The 15,185-nt window shown below is 37.4% G+C and overlaps 1 protein-coding gene across 1 annotated transcript in view; it reads right to left on the bottom strand.

The window, feature by feature from the left end:
- Nucleotides 1-9,205: 9,205 nt before the first annotated feature.
- The window catches only part of LOC309965904 (protein MFI), a gene marked incomplete at both ends in the record, with an annotated part of 90,053 nt that continues 84,073 nt past the window's right edge, over nucleotides 9,206-15,185 (bottom strand). The window contains 3 exon segments of the mRNA XM_082845742.1: nucleotides 9,206-9,331; nucleotides 9,333-9,358; nucleotides 11,741-11,796. Of these exon segments, the coding sequence (XP_082701868.1) occupies nucleotides 9,206-9,331; nucleotides 9,333-9,358; nucleotides 11,741-11,796 (208 nt within the window).

Genomic DNA, 15,185 nt, shown 5'->3' with positions numbered 1-15,185 from the left:
GTGTTGTTCCTGATCTTAGAGGGAACACTTTCAGCTTTTCACCATTGAGTATTATGTTGGCTGTAGGTTTGTTGTATATGGCCTTTATTATGTTGAAGTATGTTCCCTCTATTCCACTATGTTGAGGGTTTTTATCATAATGGATGTTGAGCTTTGTCAAAAGTTCTTTTCTGCATCTATTGAGATGATCATGTGATTTTTATCCTTCAATTTTTTAATGTGGTGTATTTCATTGATTTGTGGGTGTTGAATTATCCTTGCATCCCTTGAATAAATCCCACTTCATGGTATATGATCCTTTTAGTGTATGGTTGAATTCCACTTAGTAATATTGTGTTGAGGATTTTTGCATCTGTTTTCGTCAGTAATGCCTGTAATTTTCTTTTTTTGTGTTGTCTGTCTGGTTTTGATATCTGGGTGATGCTGGTCTTAGAGAATAAGTTTAGAAGCGTTCCTTCCTCTTCAATTTTTTGGAATAGTTTGAGAAGAACAGGTGTTAACTTTTATTTAAATGTTTGGCAGAATTTACCTGTGAAGTCATCTGGTCCTGGACTTTTGTTTGTTGGGAGGTTTTTTAAAAGTATTGATTCAATTTCATTATTGGTGTTTGGTTTGTTCATATTTTCTATTTCTTCCTGATTCAGTCATGGGAAATTTTACATTTCTAGGAATTTGCCCATTTCTTCTTGGTTGTCCATATTATTGGCATATAATTGTTCATAGTAATCTCTTATGATCCTTTGCATTCCTGTGGTTTTGATTGTAACTTATGATGATTCTGACTAAAGGTTTTATCAATTTTGTTTATCTTTCAAAGAACCACCTCTTAGTTTCATTAATCTTTTCTATTTTTTGTTTTTAGTCTCTATTTCATTTATTTCTGCTCTGATTTTTATGATTTCTCTCCTGCTAACTCTGGGTTTTGTTTGTTCTTCTTTTTCTAGTTCTTTTAGGTCTAACTTTAGGTTGTTTATTTGAGATAATTCTTGTTTCCTGAAGTAGGATTGTATTGCTGTAAACTTCCCTCTTAGATCTGCTTTTGCTGTGTCCCATAGATTTTGGATCATTGTGTTTCTATTTTCATTCGTCTTCGGGTAGTTTTTAATTTCCTCTTTGATTTATTTAATGACACATTGGTTGTCCCTACTAAATACTATGTTACTGTTAGTTTCTCCCTTTATGTCTATTATTATTTGCTTTATATATTTAAGTGTTCCTATGTTGGGTGCATCTATATTTACAATTGTTTTATCTTCTTTTTGGATGGATCCCTATATCATTAAGTAATGTCCTTCTTTGTCTCTTGTTACAGTACTTGTTTTAAAATCTATTTTCTGTGATACAAGTATTGCTGTCCTGGTTTTCTTTTAATTTCCATTTGCATGGAATACTTTTTTCCATCCCATCACTTAGTCTGTGTGTGTCTTTAGATCTGAAGTAAATCTCCTGTAGGCAGCATATATGTGGGTCTTGTTTTTCTATCCATTCAGCTACTCTGTGTCTTTTGATTGGAGCATTTAGTACATTTAAAGTAATTAGTGATAGACATGTATTTATTGTCACTTTGTTAATTGTTTTCTGGTTGTTTTCGTGGTTCTTTTTTTGTTTTTTCTTTTGCCCTCTTTCCTTGTGATTTGATGGCTATCTTTAGTTTTATGTTTAGATTCCTTTCTCTTTCTTGTGTGTCTGTTATTGGTTTCTGGTTTGTGGTTACCACAAAGGTCACATATAACATGGTATAAGTTACATAATCATTTTAGTTGATCTCTTAAATTCAGATGCATTCTAACCAGTCTACATTTTTACTCCCCTATCCCAATGCTTAATGTCTTTGACATCGTATTTTACATCTTTTTGTGTTGTGTATTTCTTTATTTATTGTGTATATAGATGGTTTACTACTTTTGTCTTTTAACCTTTATACTAGTTTTATAAGTGGTTGAACTACTACCTTTACTGTGTGTTTCCCTTTACCAGTGAGATTTTTCTTTTCATAATTTTCCTTTTTATAGCTGTGGACTTTCCTTTTCTGCTTAGAGAAGTCCCTATAACATTTCTTTTTTTGTTTTTTCTGGCCATGCCATGTGGCACGCAGTATCTTAGTTTGCCAACCAGAGATCAAACTCATGCCCCCTGCAGTGGAGGCACAGAGCCCTAACCACTGGACTGGCAGGGAATTCCCTATAACATTTCTTATAAAGCCAGTTTAGTGGTGCTGAACCATTTTAGCTTTTGCTTGTCTTTGAAACTCTTTATCTCTCCTTTAAGTCTGAATGATAGCCATGCCAGCTAGAGTATTCTTGGTTGTAAGCTTTTTCCTTTCATCACTTTGAATATATCATGACACTCCCTTCTGGACTACAAAATTGTTGCTGAAAATTCACCTGATAGCCTTATGGAGATTTCTTTGTATGTTACTAATTGCTTTTCTCTTGCTACTTCTAAGATTCTCTTTAATTTTTACGATTTTACTTTTTTTTTTTTAATTTTTTTCTTTTGGCCATGCCGTGCAGCTTGTTGGTTCTCAGTTTCCCAACCAGGGATGGAACCCAGGCCACAGCAGTGAAAGCCCGGGATCCTAACTCTATGCCACCAGGAAACTCCCTTTGCAATTTTAATTATAATGTGTCTTTGTGCGGACATCTTTGGATCATCTCGTTTGGAACTCTCTGTGCTTCCTGGACTTGAATGTCTGTTTCTTTCCCCTCGTTAGGAAATTTCTCAGTAATTATTTCTCAAATAAGTTCTCTGCCCCTTTCTCTCTTCTTCTAGGACCACTGTAATGCAAATGTTAGTATGTTGTCTTAGAGGTCTTGTAAACTATCCTCATTTTTTTTAATTCTTTTTTCATTTCTCTGTTCAGCTTGGGAATTTCCACTACCATGTCTTCCAGATTGGTGATCCATTCCTCTGTATTATCTAATCTACTATTGATTCCTTCTAGTATATTTTTTATTTCAGTTATCTTATTCATCAACTCTTTTTGGTTCTTCTTTATATTTTCAAACTGTTCGTTTAAATGGTCATGGTGTTCTCCATTCTTCTCCAGAGTTCATTGAGCACCTTTATGATCTATACCTTGAACTCTTTATCTGGTAGATTCCTTATCTCTACCTTGTTTAGTTCTTTTTCTGATATTTTGTCTTATTCCATTGTTTGGAACATAAATTTCTGTCTTCTCATTTTGCCCAATTCTCTGTGTTTATTTCTATGTACTAGGTAGGTTGGTTACATTTCCCAATCTTCCCAAGCCTTATTTAGGAAACATCCTGTGGGGCTCAGCAGCACACTCCTCTCTGGTTAAGAGGTATATGTTCTAGTGTACCCCCTACGTGGGCTGCCTGTGCGCTTCTGTTGTGACGTGGCTGGCCCCAACCCCACTGGCTGCAAGACCATGTCTTGTACGGCGGCTGTGGGCCCACTGGAAGGTGGGGTAGGCTTCCTATGTGGTTGTGTGACTCAGGGGCATTCGGGATTGGTGCTGTCCCACTGGTGAGAGAGGCCAGGTCTCCACATGGCTGTCTGTATAGCCGAGGCCTCAGGGTTAGTGCCAGCCTGCTGGTGGACAGGGCCAGGTCCCCAGCACTAATAGGCTAGAGGGAGGATTCCAAAATGGCACTGGTGTTACCAGTACTAGATTAAGCTCCCCAAAATGGCTGATGCCTCCATCCCCAGGGGGAGTCCTGATTGCTTCTTGCCTCTCTGGGAGGTTCTCTAAGATCAGTAAGTGGGTCTGACCCAGGCTCCTTTCAAACTACTGCCTCTGCACTGGGACTCAGAGCATGTGAGATGTTGCATGCACCCTTTAAGAATGGAGTCTGTTTCCTGTAGCCTTCTGGCTCTCCCTAATTTAAGTCCTGTAATTTTCAAAGCCAGACACTATGGGGGCTCATCTTCTCAGTGCAGAATCCCCAGGCTGGGGAGCCTGATGTGGGGCTTGGACCCCTCACTCCTTGGGGAGTACCTCTGTGATACTGATATTCCTTCCATTCGTGGGTCGCTGACCCTGGGTTGTGGTTCCTGACTATACCATGTCCACCGTTCCTACCTGTCTTACGGCTCCTTCTTTAATGGAAAATCTTTTCTGCTAGTCTTCAGGTCATTCTCACAGATAGTTGCTCTGTAAGTAGTTATCATTTTGGTGTTTCCATGGGAGAAGGTGAGTTCAAGTCTTCGTACTCCACCATCTTGGCCCTCACATTGTGTTAAATTATTGCAGTGTAAAGCAACATGGACAAGTGGATTTCATAGACATCTCAAACATATTCATGGCATAAAAAGGCCAAGAAACAATGAAAATAATCCTGATGAGTCAATGCCTTCTACTTCTAAGGAAGGCATACCATTGCTGCACAAACTCTTCCTGATATTAGAAGAGCCTGTTTTATGAATCCAGTATTACCCTGAAGTCAAAAATACAAGAATTACAAGAAGAACAAAACAAAACTGAAGACCAATATCATTCATGAATAGATGCAAAAGGCCTTACCAATATTAACAAGTCAATTCCACCAATATAAAAGAGATAATACAACATGACCAAATGTATGAAGTGTTGTACAAAGTGAGGGGGTTTCATAGACCAAAGTGAGCAGGAACAAGGAAGTTATACTGGGCATTGTCAGTTGGTTAGAACAGTTACTTCCCTTATATGGAGCAAAGGGAAGTCTTGGAGCCAGGTTAGGTAATTTTTGCTGAGCAGGAAAGTGCTGATTGGTTGACCTAGGCCTACCTCTTCTGGGAGAGCCGAGCACAGAAATTTAAGTTTTGGTTTACTAACATGGGGCTTAGCATAAGCAACTCCATCTTGGGCATAGTCTGGACACTTTAACCTGGGTATCAAGAAATATTGTTGATGTTTTATACAGATGGCCAATAGGTACATGAAAAGGTGCTCAACATCGCTAATTATTAGAGACATGCAAATCAAAACCACAATGAGGTGCCACCTCACATTGGTCAGAATGTCTATTGTTAAAAAGTCTACAAATAACAAATGCTGGAGAGGGTGTGGAGAAAAGGGAACGCTCCTACACTGTTGGTGAGAATGTAAGTTGGTGCAGCCACTATGGAAAACAGTATGGAGGTTCCTCAGAAAACTAAAAATAGAATTACCACGTGAAATAAAATAGAATTACCAATAGAAATCCCACTCCTGGGCATATATCCAGACAAAACTATAATTCAAAAAGATAACATGTACCCCTATGTTCATAGCAGCACTATTCACAAGAGCCAAGACATGGAAACAACCTAAATGTCCATCGACAGATGAATGGACAAAGAAGATGTGGTACATATATACAATGGAATGCTACTCAGCCATAAAAAAAGAACAAAATAATGCCATTTGCAGCAACATGGGTGCAACTAGAGGTTATCATACTAAGTGAACAAAGTCAGAAAGAGAAAGACAAATACCATATGCTATCACTTATATGTGGAATCTAAAATATGACAAAAATGAACCTATCTATGAAACAAGCAGACTCACAGACATTGAAAACAGACTTTTGGTTACCAAAGGGGAAAGAAAGGTGGGAGGGAGGGATAAATTAGGAATTTGGGATTAACATATACACACTACTATATATAAAATAGACAATCAACAAGGCCCTACTGTATAGTACAGGTAAGTCTACTCAATATTCTGTAATAACCTATATGGGAAAAGAAGCTGAAAAATAATGGATATATGTATAACTGAACCACTTTGATGTAAACCTGAAACTAACACAACATTGTAAATCAACTATATCCCAACATAAAATAAAAATTAAATTAAAAAAGAAAAAATGTAACTTGGACTCTATTAAAATTAAATACTTTTTCTCCTCAAAAGACATCATAAAAAAATGAAAACACCCACAGATTGGCAAAACAGTATCTGGTAAATGGTTTGTTTTTAGACTATATTAAAAAATCTTTTAACACAATATGAAATAAACAATTTAGAATTGGCAAAAGATTTGAATAGATACTTCACCAAAGAAGATACCAAGTGGCAGATAAGCATGTTAAAGATCTTCAATATCATAAGTCATTTAGGAAATGCAAACTAAAATCACAATGAGATGCTATTCACTATACATCCCCTAGAATTAAAACATTTGACAACACAAAGTGACATAAACCAAGTGGAGCTACTTAAGTTCATTGCTGGTGGAAATGCAAAATGGTACAGCCACTTTAGAAAAACAGATTCTTATAAACATTTGCTAAAATGACCATATTATCCAAGGCGATCTACAGATTCAGTGCAATCCCTACTGAATGACCAATGGCATTTTTCACAGTACTGGACCAAAAATTCTTTAAAGTTGTATGAAAACACAAATAGCCAAAATTATCTTGAGAACAGAGCTGGAGGAATCAGACTCCCTGACTTCAGACTATACTACAAATCTACAGTAATCAAAGCAGTATGGTACTGGCACAAAAAAAGAAATGTAGATCAATGGAACATGATAGAAAGCCCGGAAATAAACCCAGGCACATATGGTTAATTCATCTACAACAAAGGAGGCAAGAATATACAGTGGAGAAAAAGCAGTCTCTTCGATAACTGGTGCTGGGAAAACTGGACAGCTACATGTGAAGGAATGAAATTAGAACAGTCTCTAACACCAAATATAAAAATAAACTCAAACTGGATTAAAGACCTAAATGTAAGACCGGATAATATAAAACACCTAGAAGAAAACATAAGCAGAACACTCTTTGCTATAAATTGCAGCAATATTTTTTTGGATCCGTCTCCTAGAGTAATGGAAACAAAGCAAAAATAAACAAATGAGACCCAATTAAACTTAAAAGCTTTTGCACAGCAAAGGAAATCCTAACCGAAATGAAAAGACAACCTACAGAGTGGGAGAAGATATTTGCAAACATTGTAACTGACAATTTCCAAACTATATAAACAACTTATACAGCTCAATATAAAAAAAAAACCCAATCAAAAAAAATGGGCAGAAGACCTACATAGACATTTCTCCAAAGAAGACATAAGGATGGCCAACAGGCACATGAAAAGATGCTCAACATTGCTACTTATTAGAGAAATGCAAATCAAAGTCAAATAGGTATCACTTCACACCAGTCAGAATGGCCGTCATCAAAAAGTCTACAAATAACGAATGCTGAAGAGGGTGTGGAGAAAAGGAAGCCCTCCTACACCATTGGTGGGAATGTAAACTGGTACAGCCACTATGGAGAACAGTATGGAGGTTCCTTAAAAAACTTATTATAGAACTACCATATGACCCAGCAATCCCACTGCTGGGCATATATCTAAAGAAAACCATGGTTTGAAAGGATACTGCACCCCATTGTTCATTGCAGCACTGTTTTCAATAGCCAAGACATGGAAGCAACCTAAATGTCCATCAACAGAGGAATGGTTAAAGAAGATGTGATACATATATACAGTGGAATACTAGCCATAAAAAAGACAAAATAATGCCATTTGTGGCAACATGGATGGACCTATCATATTAAGTGAAATAAGTCAGACAGAAATAAATATTATGATATCACTTATATGTGAATTTTAAAATGACACAGATGAAATTATTTCCAAAACAGAAAGAGACTCAGACTTAGAAAACAAATTTATTTATTTACCAAAGGGGAAGGGGGAGGGATAAATTAGGAATTTGGGATTAACAGATACACACTACTACATATAAAATATACAACAGGGATCTACTGTATAGTACAGGGAACTATATTCAACATCTTGTAATAAACTATGGAAAAAGATCTGAATATATATATATATCTGAATCACTTTGATGTACACCTGAAACGTAAAGCAAGTATAGTTCAATAAATAAATAAATAGATATTTAAACATATAGTTATTGTTTACCTCAGCAATTCCACTCTGAGTTATTTCCCAAGAGAAATGAAAATACGTATCCCCATAAAGACTTGTACATGAATGTTCATAGCAGCTTTATCCACAATGATCCCAAGCTGGAAAAAAACAATTGTCCATCAACCTGCTGAATGTTTAAAGAAATTGTGGTATAGCCATGTAATGGAACATTAGCCATTCTAAAAGCAATGAACTACTGAAATATGCAACAAGAATGAATTTCAAAAGCATAATTCTAAAGAAGCAAGACCAAGAAAGACTACATATAGTATCATTCCATTTATGTGACATTTTAGAAAAGGCAGAATTGTAGTGATTGAAAGGAGATCAGTCCCAGGGGAATGGCATGGGATGGGTGGATTGACTGCAAAGATGTACAGTTTGGGGGTGATGGAAATGCATGATACCTTGATTGTGGTGAAAACTGCATAACTCTCTCTCTCTCTCTCTCTCTCTCTCTCTCTCTCTATATATATATATATATATATATATATATATATATTTGTCAAACTGAGTACTTACAATAGGTGAATGTATATGTAAATTATATGAATAAATCTGATTTTTTTTCTTAAATATACATTAGGTCTCTGACTGCTGAATTTTTTATGCTTGGGAGTATAAGCCTCTGGTCTGTTAGGATTGTAGACAGTTACAGTGTGATAAGTGTGATGATGGTTAGTAGTAGAGGGTTTTTATGGGAAGGTACAGTAATTCAGACTTGGAGGGTATGGTAGGCTTTGTTCCTTGACCTAACAGTCATCTGCAGTTTTCTATTCTTCCCACTGTGGAAGCTAAGAGATAGATTTTTGCTTTTCTGGCTCCTTTAGCTAATGGTGCCCCTGTAACCCAGTTTTGTTCAAAGATGCCTAAGCTGAATGGCACCAGGGATTCTAGTAAGGCTTTTGCATTCTAATAAAAGGAGAACTTGCTACACTGCCCTTTTTCTTTTTTTAATGGAGAAAGGGCTCTGCCTGATAGAAATGCACAAATAAAGAATGCTTCAAATAAAGAAGAAAAACAATCAGACTGAGGGTTTTTTTTGCACCTAAGTATAATATTTTTATTTAAGTATGATTGTTAGAATACTACAGTTTCGCAGAATACTGGGAATAATTTCTACATTTTCCATGGCTACTGTATTCAGTCTGATGTTCTATTTCTGTTTAATCCTCCTTACTTTTAATTGGCCTAGATTATGTGCCAAGAATATACAAGTCATTCCAGCCAGAATAAACTATCTCTGATGGAATCAGGGCTTGAAGGGTTAAAGCTCAGAAAAGAAATTATAGTTTATAATTATATATTTTTATATTTTTTATATAGTTATATTCCATAAGTGGAATCAGGCCTTAGTCTAGTAAAAGTTGGTCCTTCATAAATATTGTCAAATGAAGTAACTTCTTGTGTTCCCATTTCCTCTTCCAATATATCTTTATAGTCATATTTTTTTTTCCTGTGCTTGCTCAAACCTGAAACCTAGAGAGGAATGACAAATATTTAGAAAGATGCAAGATATGACAGGATATAGACTTATTCAATATGCTACTGCATTCCAGGTAAGGTCTATTCCACATTCCTTCTCACCACTCTTAGAGCAGATATCTTTATATCCTATTTAACCGAAACCGAAATAAATGTCCCAAATTCTGAGATCATCCTACTTTTCACTACCATATTTTATTGTCCATCTTTACAAAAGGTTCTGTAGGATCTGGGTTTGGGGTTTGACCTACTACTAGCTAGCGCTGTAATTTTTTTTTTTTTTTTTTGCTAGCTCTGTAATTTGAAGCAAGTTATTTAACCTTTGTCTCAATGTCCTCATCTATAAAGGGGGTAGATGGGGATAATAATAGCACATGCCTCAGCATATTTTTGTGAGAACTAAGTGTGATGGTGCATGTAAAGAACTTGGCATTTAGTTAGTACTCCACAATTAACTATTAGCTAACAGTTCTTTATTCACAAATGAAGAGAAGCCATTTCTGTCCCTAGAGCTAAAGTTTCCAAATTCTGGATTTGATTTCCTCATGCTTCTTGAAGAAGTGGCACATATTCCCTCCTCTTTTCAATGCCAGCATCTTCAATATATCACCTTGTACTGCCTTCAGTTATGATGCAGATCTCCATTACTTAAAATAATTTTCACTTGCTCTTATGCTCCTTCCAATTACCATGCTGTATCTTTCCTTCTTTTCACAATAATCTTTTAGCTCAGTAATTTATATTATCTGCTTCCATTTTTGTACTTGTCATTCCTTTCAAGTACAAAATTCCTGCCATTGAGACTCTACTATGTTCTACACATTGGGAACTCAGTAGCAAACAAAACAAATAACTTCCTGCCCTCATGTGACGACAGTTGCCTAAACCTGTTCTCCAGAAGGCCATCAACTGCATTAAACCCCTGAAGTGGAAACCACAGTGTGTTTGAGGACCAGGCTAGATGCCAGTGATGCCGGGTTGTGAGCCAGGGGGAGAGAGTGGGACATGATAAGGGTGGAAAGCTAGACCAGAGCCAGAGTGCCATGATAAAGTTAAGGTTTTATTCCAAGTGCAGTGGAAAACTATAAGAGGCATCACAGGTAGTCGTCGTTAAGAGTATGGGTTCTAGAGCTACCTAGTCTCAATTCAAATCCTGGCCCTCACAGTAACTGACCTTGAGCAAGTAACTTGGCATCTCTTTGCTTGTCTGTAAAATGTAGGTAATAGAACCTGTCTCGTTGGGTTGTTCTGAAGATCAAATGAATCAATTTTATAAAACACTCTAAGACAGCACTTCCACATGGTAATTGCTAAAGAAGAGTTTGTTAAATAAGTGTTTTGTTTTAATTATGCTGATTTAAATTTGTAGATCACTATCTGTTGTGTGGGGAATGGACTGGAGGAGTATAAGTTTAGAGACCATTGCAGAAGCCTGCAGAGGGATGATGGCAACTTGGACTGTGGTGGTGGCAATGAGTTGGAAATAAGTGGATAGGTTCAAGCTAATAATAGTTAACATTTATAGAGTATATACTATGTGCCAAGCACTATTCTATGCTCTTTACATATATTATCTCTTATTACCTCACAACAATATATGAGCTAGGTACTATTGTTATTTTCATTTTATAGATGAGGAAACTGACCAAGTAACTGGCCCAAGATCATACAGACAGTAAACAGTAGAGCCCAAAATCAAAACCAGGCAGTTATGAATCAGCACTCCATAATTATAACCTCTTTGTTTTACTGCCAATCACAGATGACAGTGGGACAGAACTCATACACTCAGATTATATGAAAACTATAATTAGGCTTTGGCTATGTTAGAATTATTGGTACTTCTGGAATAGCATTTATTTTGCCAAGTGAAGTTTGCTCATTAAAAATTATTACTGAGGGCTTCCCTGGTGGCGCAGTGGTTGAGAGTCCGCCTGCCGATGCAGGGGACAAGGGTTCGTGCCCCGGTCCGGGAGGATCCCGCATGCCGCGGAGCGGCTGGGCCCATGAGCCATGGCCGCTGAGCCTGCGCGTCCGGAGCCTGTGCTCCGCAACGGGAGAGGCCACAGCAGTGAGAGGCCCGCATACCGGAAAAAAAAAAAAAATTACTGAAACATGATATGCAACATTTTAAAAGGAGAATTCATTTTTTTAAAAAAAACATGTTATCCAACTCTAAATAAAATAGAAAATTTCCTTCTATTCCCAAATAACAATTTTATGTATAAAGGCAAAAATGACTTGGCAAATTTATTTATGTCTATATACTGTGCAGAGTGCTGAAGTGTTTGTTAGGTGCTTAGAAATGTGTACATGTCTGGAAAGTATTGTTTTTGTTTATAAGAATTTCCCATTATTGCTAAAAAAAACACCTACTTTTGAAGTTAGCTGAAGAGTTGCTTGTAGCAATTTCCTTCCAGTTGGCAATGTACCTAAGCACATTACATAGACATTCATTAAATTAAATTGATTTATTAGTAAGTAATAAATTGATTCATTAGTACATACTTAGACTACTTCTAAAATTCTACTTTATCTATGAAATCTTAGATTAATGGTGACAAATTCACTAGTCCAAATGTTTAATTTCATTTTTTTTTTTTTTTTCAGTATGAGGGCCTCTCACTGTTGTGGCCTCTCCCATTGCGGAGCACAGGCTCTGGACGCGCAGGCTCAGCGGCCATGGCTCACGGGCCCAGCCGCTCCGCGGCACGTGGGTGGGATCTTCCTGGACCGGGGCACAAACCCATGTCCCCTGCATCGCCAAGCCCAAATGTTTAATTTCTTGACTTTCCCACCTCCAAGTAGCTCTCATGCACCTAAGGCAACCCATAGGACAAGGAGTTGGAGGAGTTATGAAAATGGTGCCTACCATCTACCACGTTGGTGCCCTTTGGCCTCCCACCAGCACATGTCTCCTCATTTTATCCCGTTCCATTCCTGCTAGATCATATCCTCGACTGAGTGACAACTAAGATGTTAGTTAACTTCTAAATTAAAAGTACGAATGGAAAACTCTGAGAGGAAAAATGTCATGGGAAAACTACAGCAACAAAACCTTCTCCTTGGTTCTGGATTGCCAGACCTACTGTCTCTGACGTATACATTTAAATCATTTGGTTTATGATCTTATTAGAGAAATGGTGCTGTCTTTGCTGTGTCCAGTAAACATGAGATCATATTCAAGCAGGGTACATGCAGTTGCCATTTCAGTTCCCTAAACAGAGACTGAAATAGGGAGACAGATGTAGCCCGAGAAGAGGTAGATAGGGAAGGACAAGTATGATGAACTAAGAAGATGAGAGAAAGCTCCGAGGCCCAGGTTTCCTGTGACTTATTGCATCACATTTTGGTCTCTGTATCCCCCTTTCCCAAGCCTCCTTTCTTACAACTGTACCCAAGAAATCAGGTAAGGAGTTGATCACAGCAGGTGCTAAAATGAAGCTGGCTGAGAAAGGAAGAGGAGGATTAAAATTGTCATGTAATTCAGGAAACACTGATTTTCATTTGAATTATTTTACTTTTGTTAACTTTGTATTCCTGAATTTTTTTGTTATGAGAAGGTATATATTATGCAATGGTGTTTAATTGTAATAAAATACTGTGTCTAAGTCAGCTCGTTCTTGTTACTGCTACCTCTTGTTACTCCAAGAACTTTATTCTGTGGCCTTAAATGAGATAGTGCTGGGTCACTGTTAAGTGAAAAGATGCAAGATAATAGCAGGTGGTTTAAACCCTTTCCAGGACCTCTTAGTTGACAGTTCAATCTGGCTTAACCTTAAATTTAGGCAGACTTTGTGCTTTCAGTGGTTGCTCAGGAGCACTATGAATAGTGGGTGTCAATAATTCTGCTTCCTTAGATTCATATACTGAAAGATTTTCATTCCACCTTCAAGTTACCAAGATAAAGGACCTTTGATCAATTGTATGCTAAACCCTGACAGTCTGGGGCAAAAACTTATGCCATATTTAAGGTTGATCACTGACCCTGCTTTACCTGAGATCAGGATATGAATTTATTCAATTGTTAAAAAAGAACTTCTCATCAGGAACATGACAGCAGTAGCCAATGAGAAATCAAAGCTTTACAAATAGAAGCAACAATCTGATTATAGCCTTATCATGCTGTTTATATAATAGAGCTGATCTAAGAAATTTTTGAAATTTTTTTTTAGATACTAGCAAAGTAAAGTATATGTGGACTCTACCGTGGATCCCTCAGGAGTATAAATTTAATACCTTAATGGCCTGGGGAAAGTCCCTAGCCAGAGTGGCAACATAACTACCTGTCTTAGAAATCAAAGGGGCAGCTTCAGACATAGAAACTACCCACTGAGAGCTCTCACCAACAGGGTTAATAGAACGTCAGGAAATTATTTAAGATACCCCAGCTGCTGATGACTTAATGGGTTATGTTAAATTTCACATGCAGTTTGAAAAATATGAAGATCCTAGAAGAGGAACATCCATCTCGCTAGAGAATACACCCCTGAAAATGCATCAGGCTGAATGCCAGCAGTAGGCAGAGTAGCCACTATGTGGCATTGTAGGTGACTCAGTAACAGCAATGCAGGCATTGCTTTATGTTCTAAGCACCTACAGCAATGTATCTCTGGATACTACAGAATTTGCAACAGTACTCATCAGTGTCCTTGAGTCCAAGAGTGAAGTTGGCTCTATCCAATCCATTCTTCAAAATTATAATAATATTGTACTCAATTGATATTGTTGCCCTGTGCATTTGAAGTTGTACATGGTTTCTTCCCAGGAGAGCATCCATCTGTCATAACAAGGGGCTAGCACAAAAGCCTTTGGGAAGAAACTGGTTTGTATCATTCAATATCAGTGTTCAACACATGTATGTCATTCTAATGGTCCAACTATCAAAAACTGTTTATAGATTTTGAAGGATACTCTCCAAGGAATTAGTGGCTACCAATTCTTCTGAAGGGAAAAATGACTTTGAAATTCTCATCAAATAAGGTATTATAAAGCCAGTTACAAATATCTAGACAACTACAAAGATCTAAGAGGGAAGTAGACTGTGGAGACCATAAATACACTGGGAAGAAGGTGCTGTCCTAATGTCTGCTCTCAGCTAGGGGAAGGTCTTTGCAAATTCTTGTCTTGCCTGAGATAATCAGTAGGCTGTGGTCAGTAATACTACTGAAATATTCCCAAATAATCATGCTGGATTCCATTTGAAATTTTTGTTGTCTAGAGATCAGTAGAAAAACTTGCTTTCTAACAATTCCAAGTGGGTGCCAAATTATGCTCAAGTCAGAGAACGAACTGATAGAGGTTGTACATAATTTGGAAACATGAGGTATCTGCATATTTTATTTATTTATTTTATTTTTATTTATTTATTTACATCTTTATTGGAGTACAATTGCTTTACAATGTTGTGTTAGTTTCTGCTGTATAACAAAGTGAACCAGCTATATGTATACATATATCCTCATATCCCCTCCCTCTTGCACCTCCCTCCCACTCTCCCTATCCCCCCCTCAGGTGGTCACAAAGCAGCTAGGTGATCTCCCTGTGCTACGCAGCTGCTTCCCACTAGCTATCTATTTTACATTTGGTAGTGTATATATGTCCATGCCACTCTCTCACTTCATCCCAGCTTACCCTTCCCCCTCCCCGTATCCTCAATTCCATTCTCTACGTCTGCGTCTTTATTTCTGTCCTGCCCCTAGGTTCATCAGAACCATTTTTTTAGATTCCATATATATGTGTTAGCATGCAGTATTTGTTTTTCTCTTTCTGACTTACTTCACTCTGTATGACAGACTCTAGGTCCATCCACCTCACTGCA

This window comes from Leucopleurus acutus, assembly GCF_964270905.1.
Source record: "Leucopleurus acutus genome assembly, chromosome: 8".
In the NCBI taxonomy this organism is placed as follows: domain Eukaryota; kingdom Metazoa; phylum Chordata; class Mammalia; order Artiodactyla; family Delphinidae; genus Leucopleurus; species Leucopleurus acutus.
This window is presented reverse-complemented; position numbering and strand designations above follow the sequence as displayed.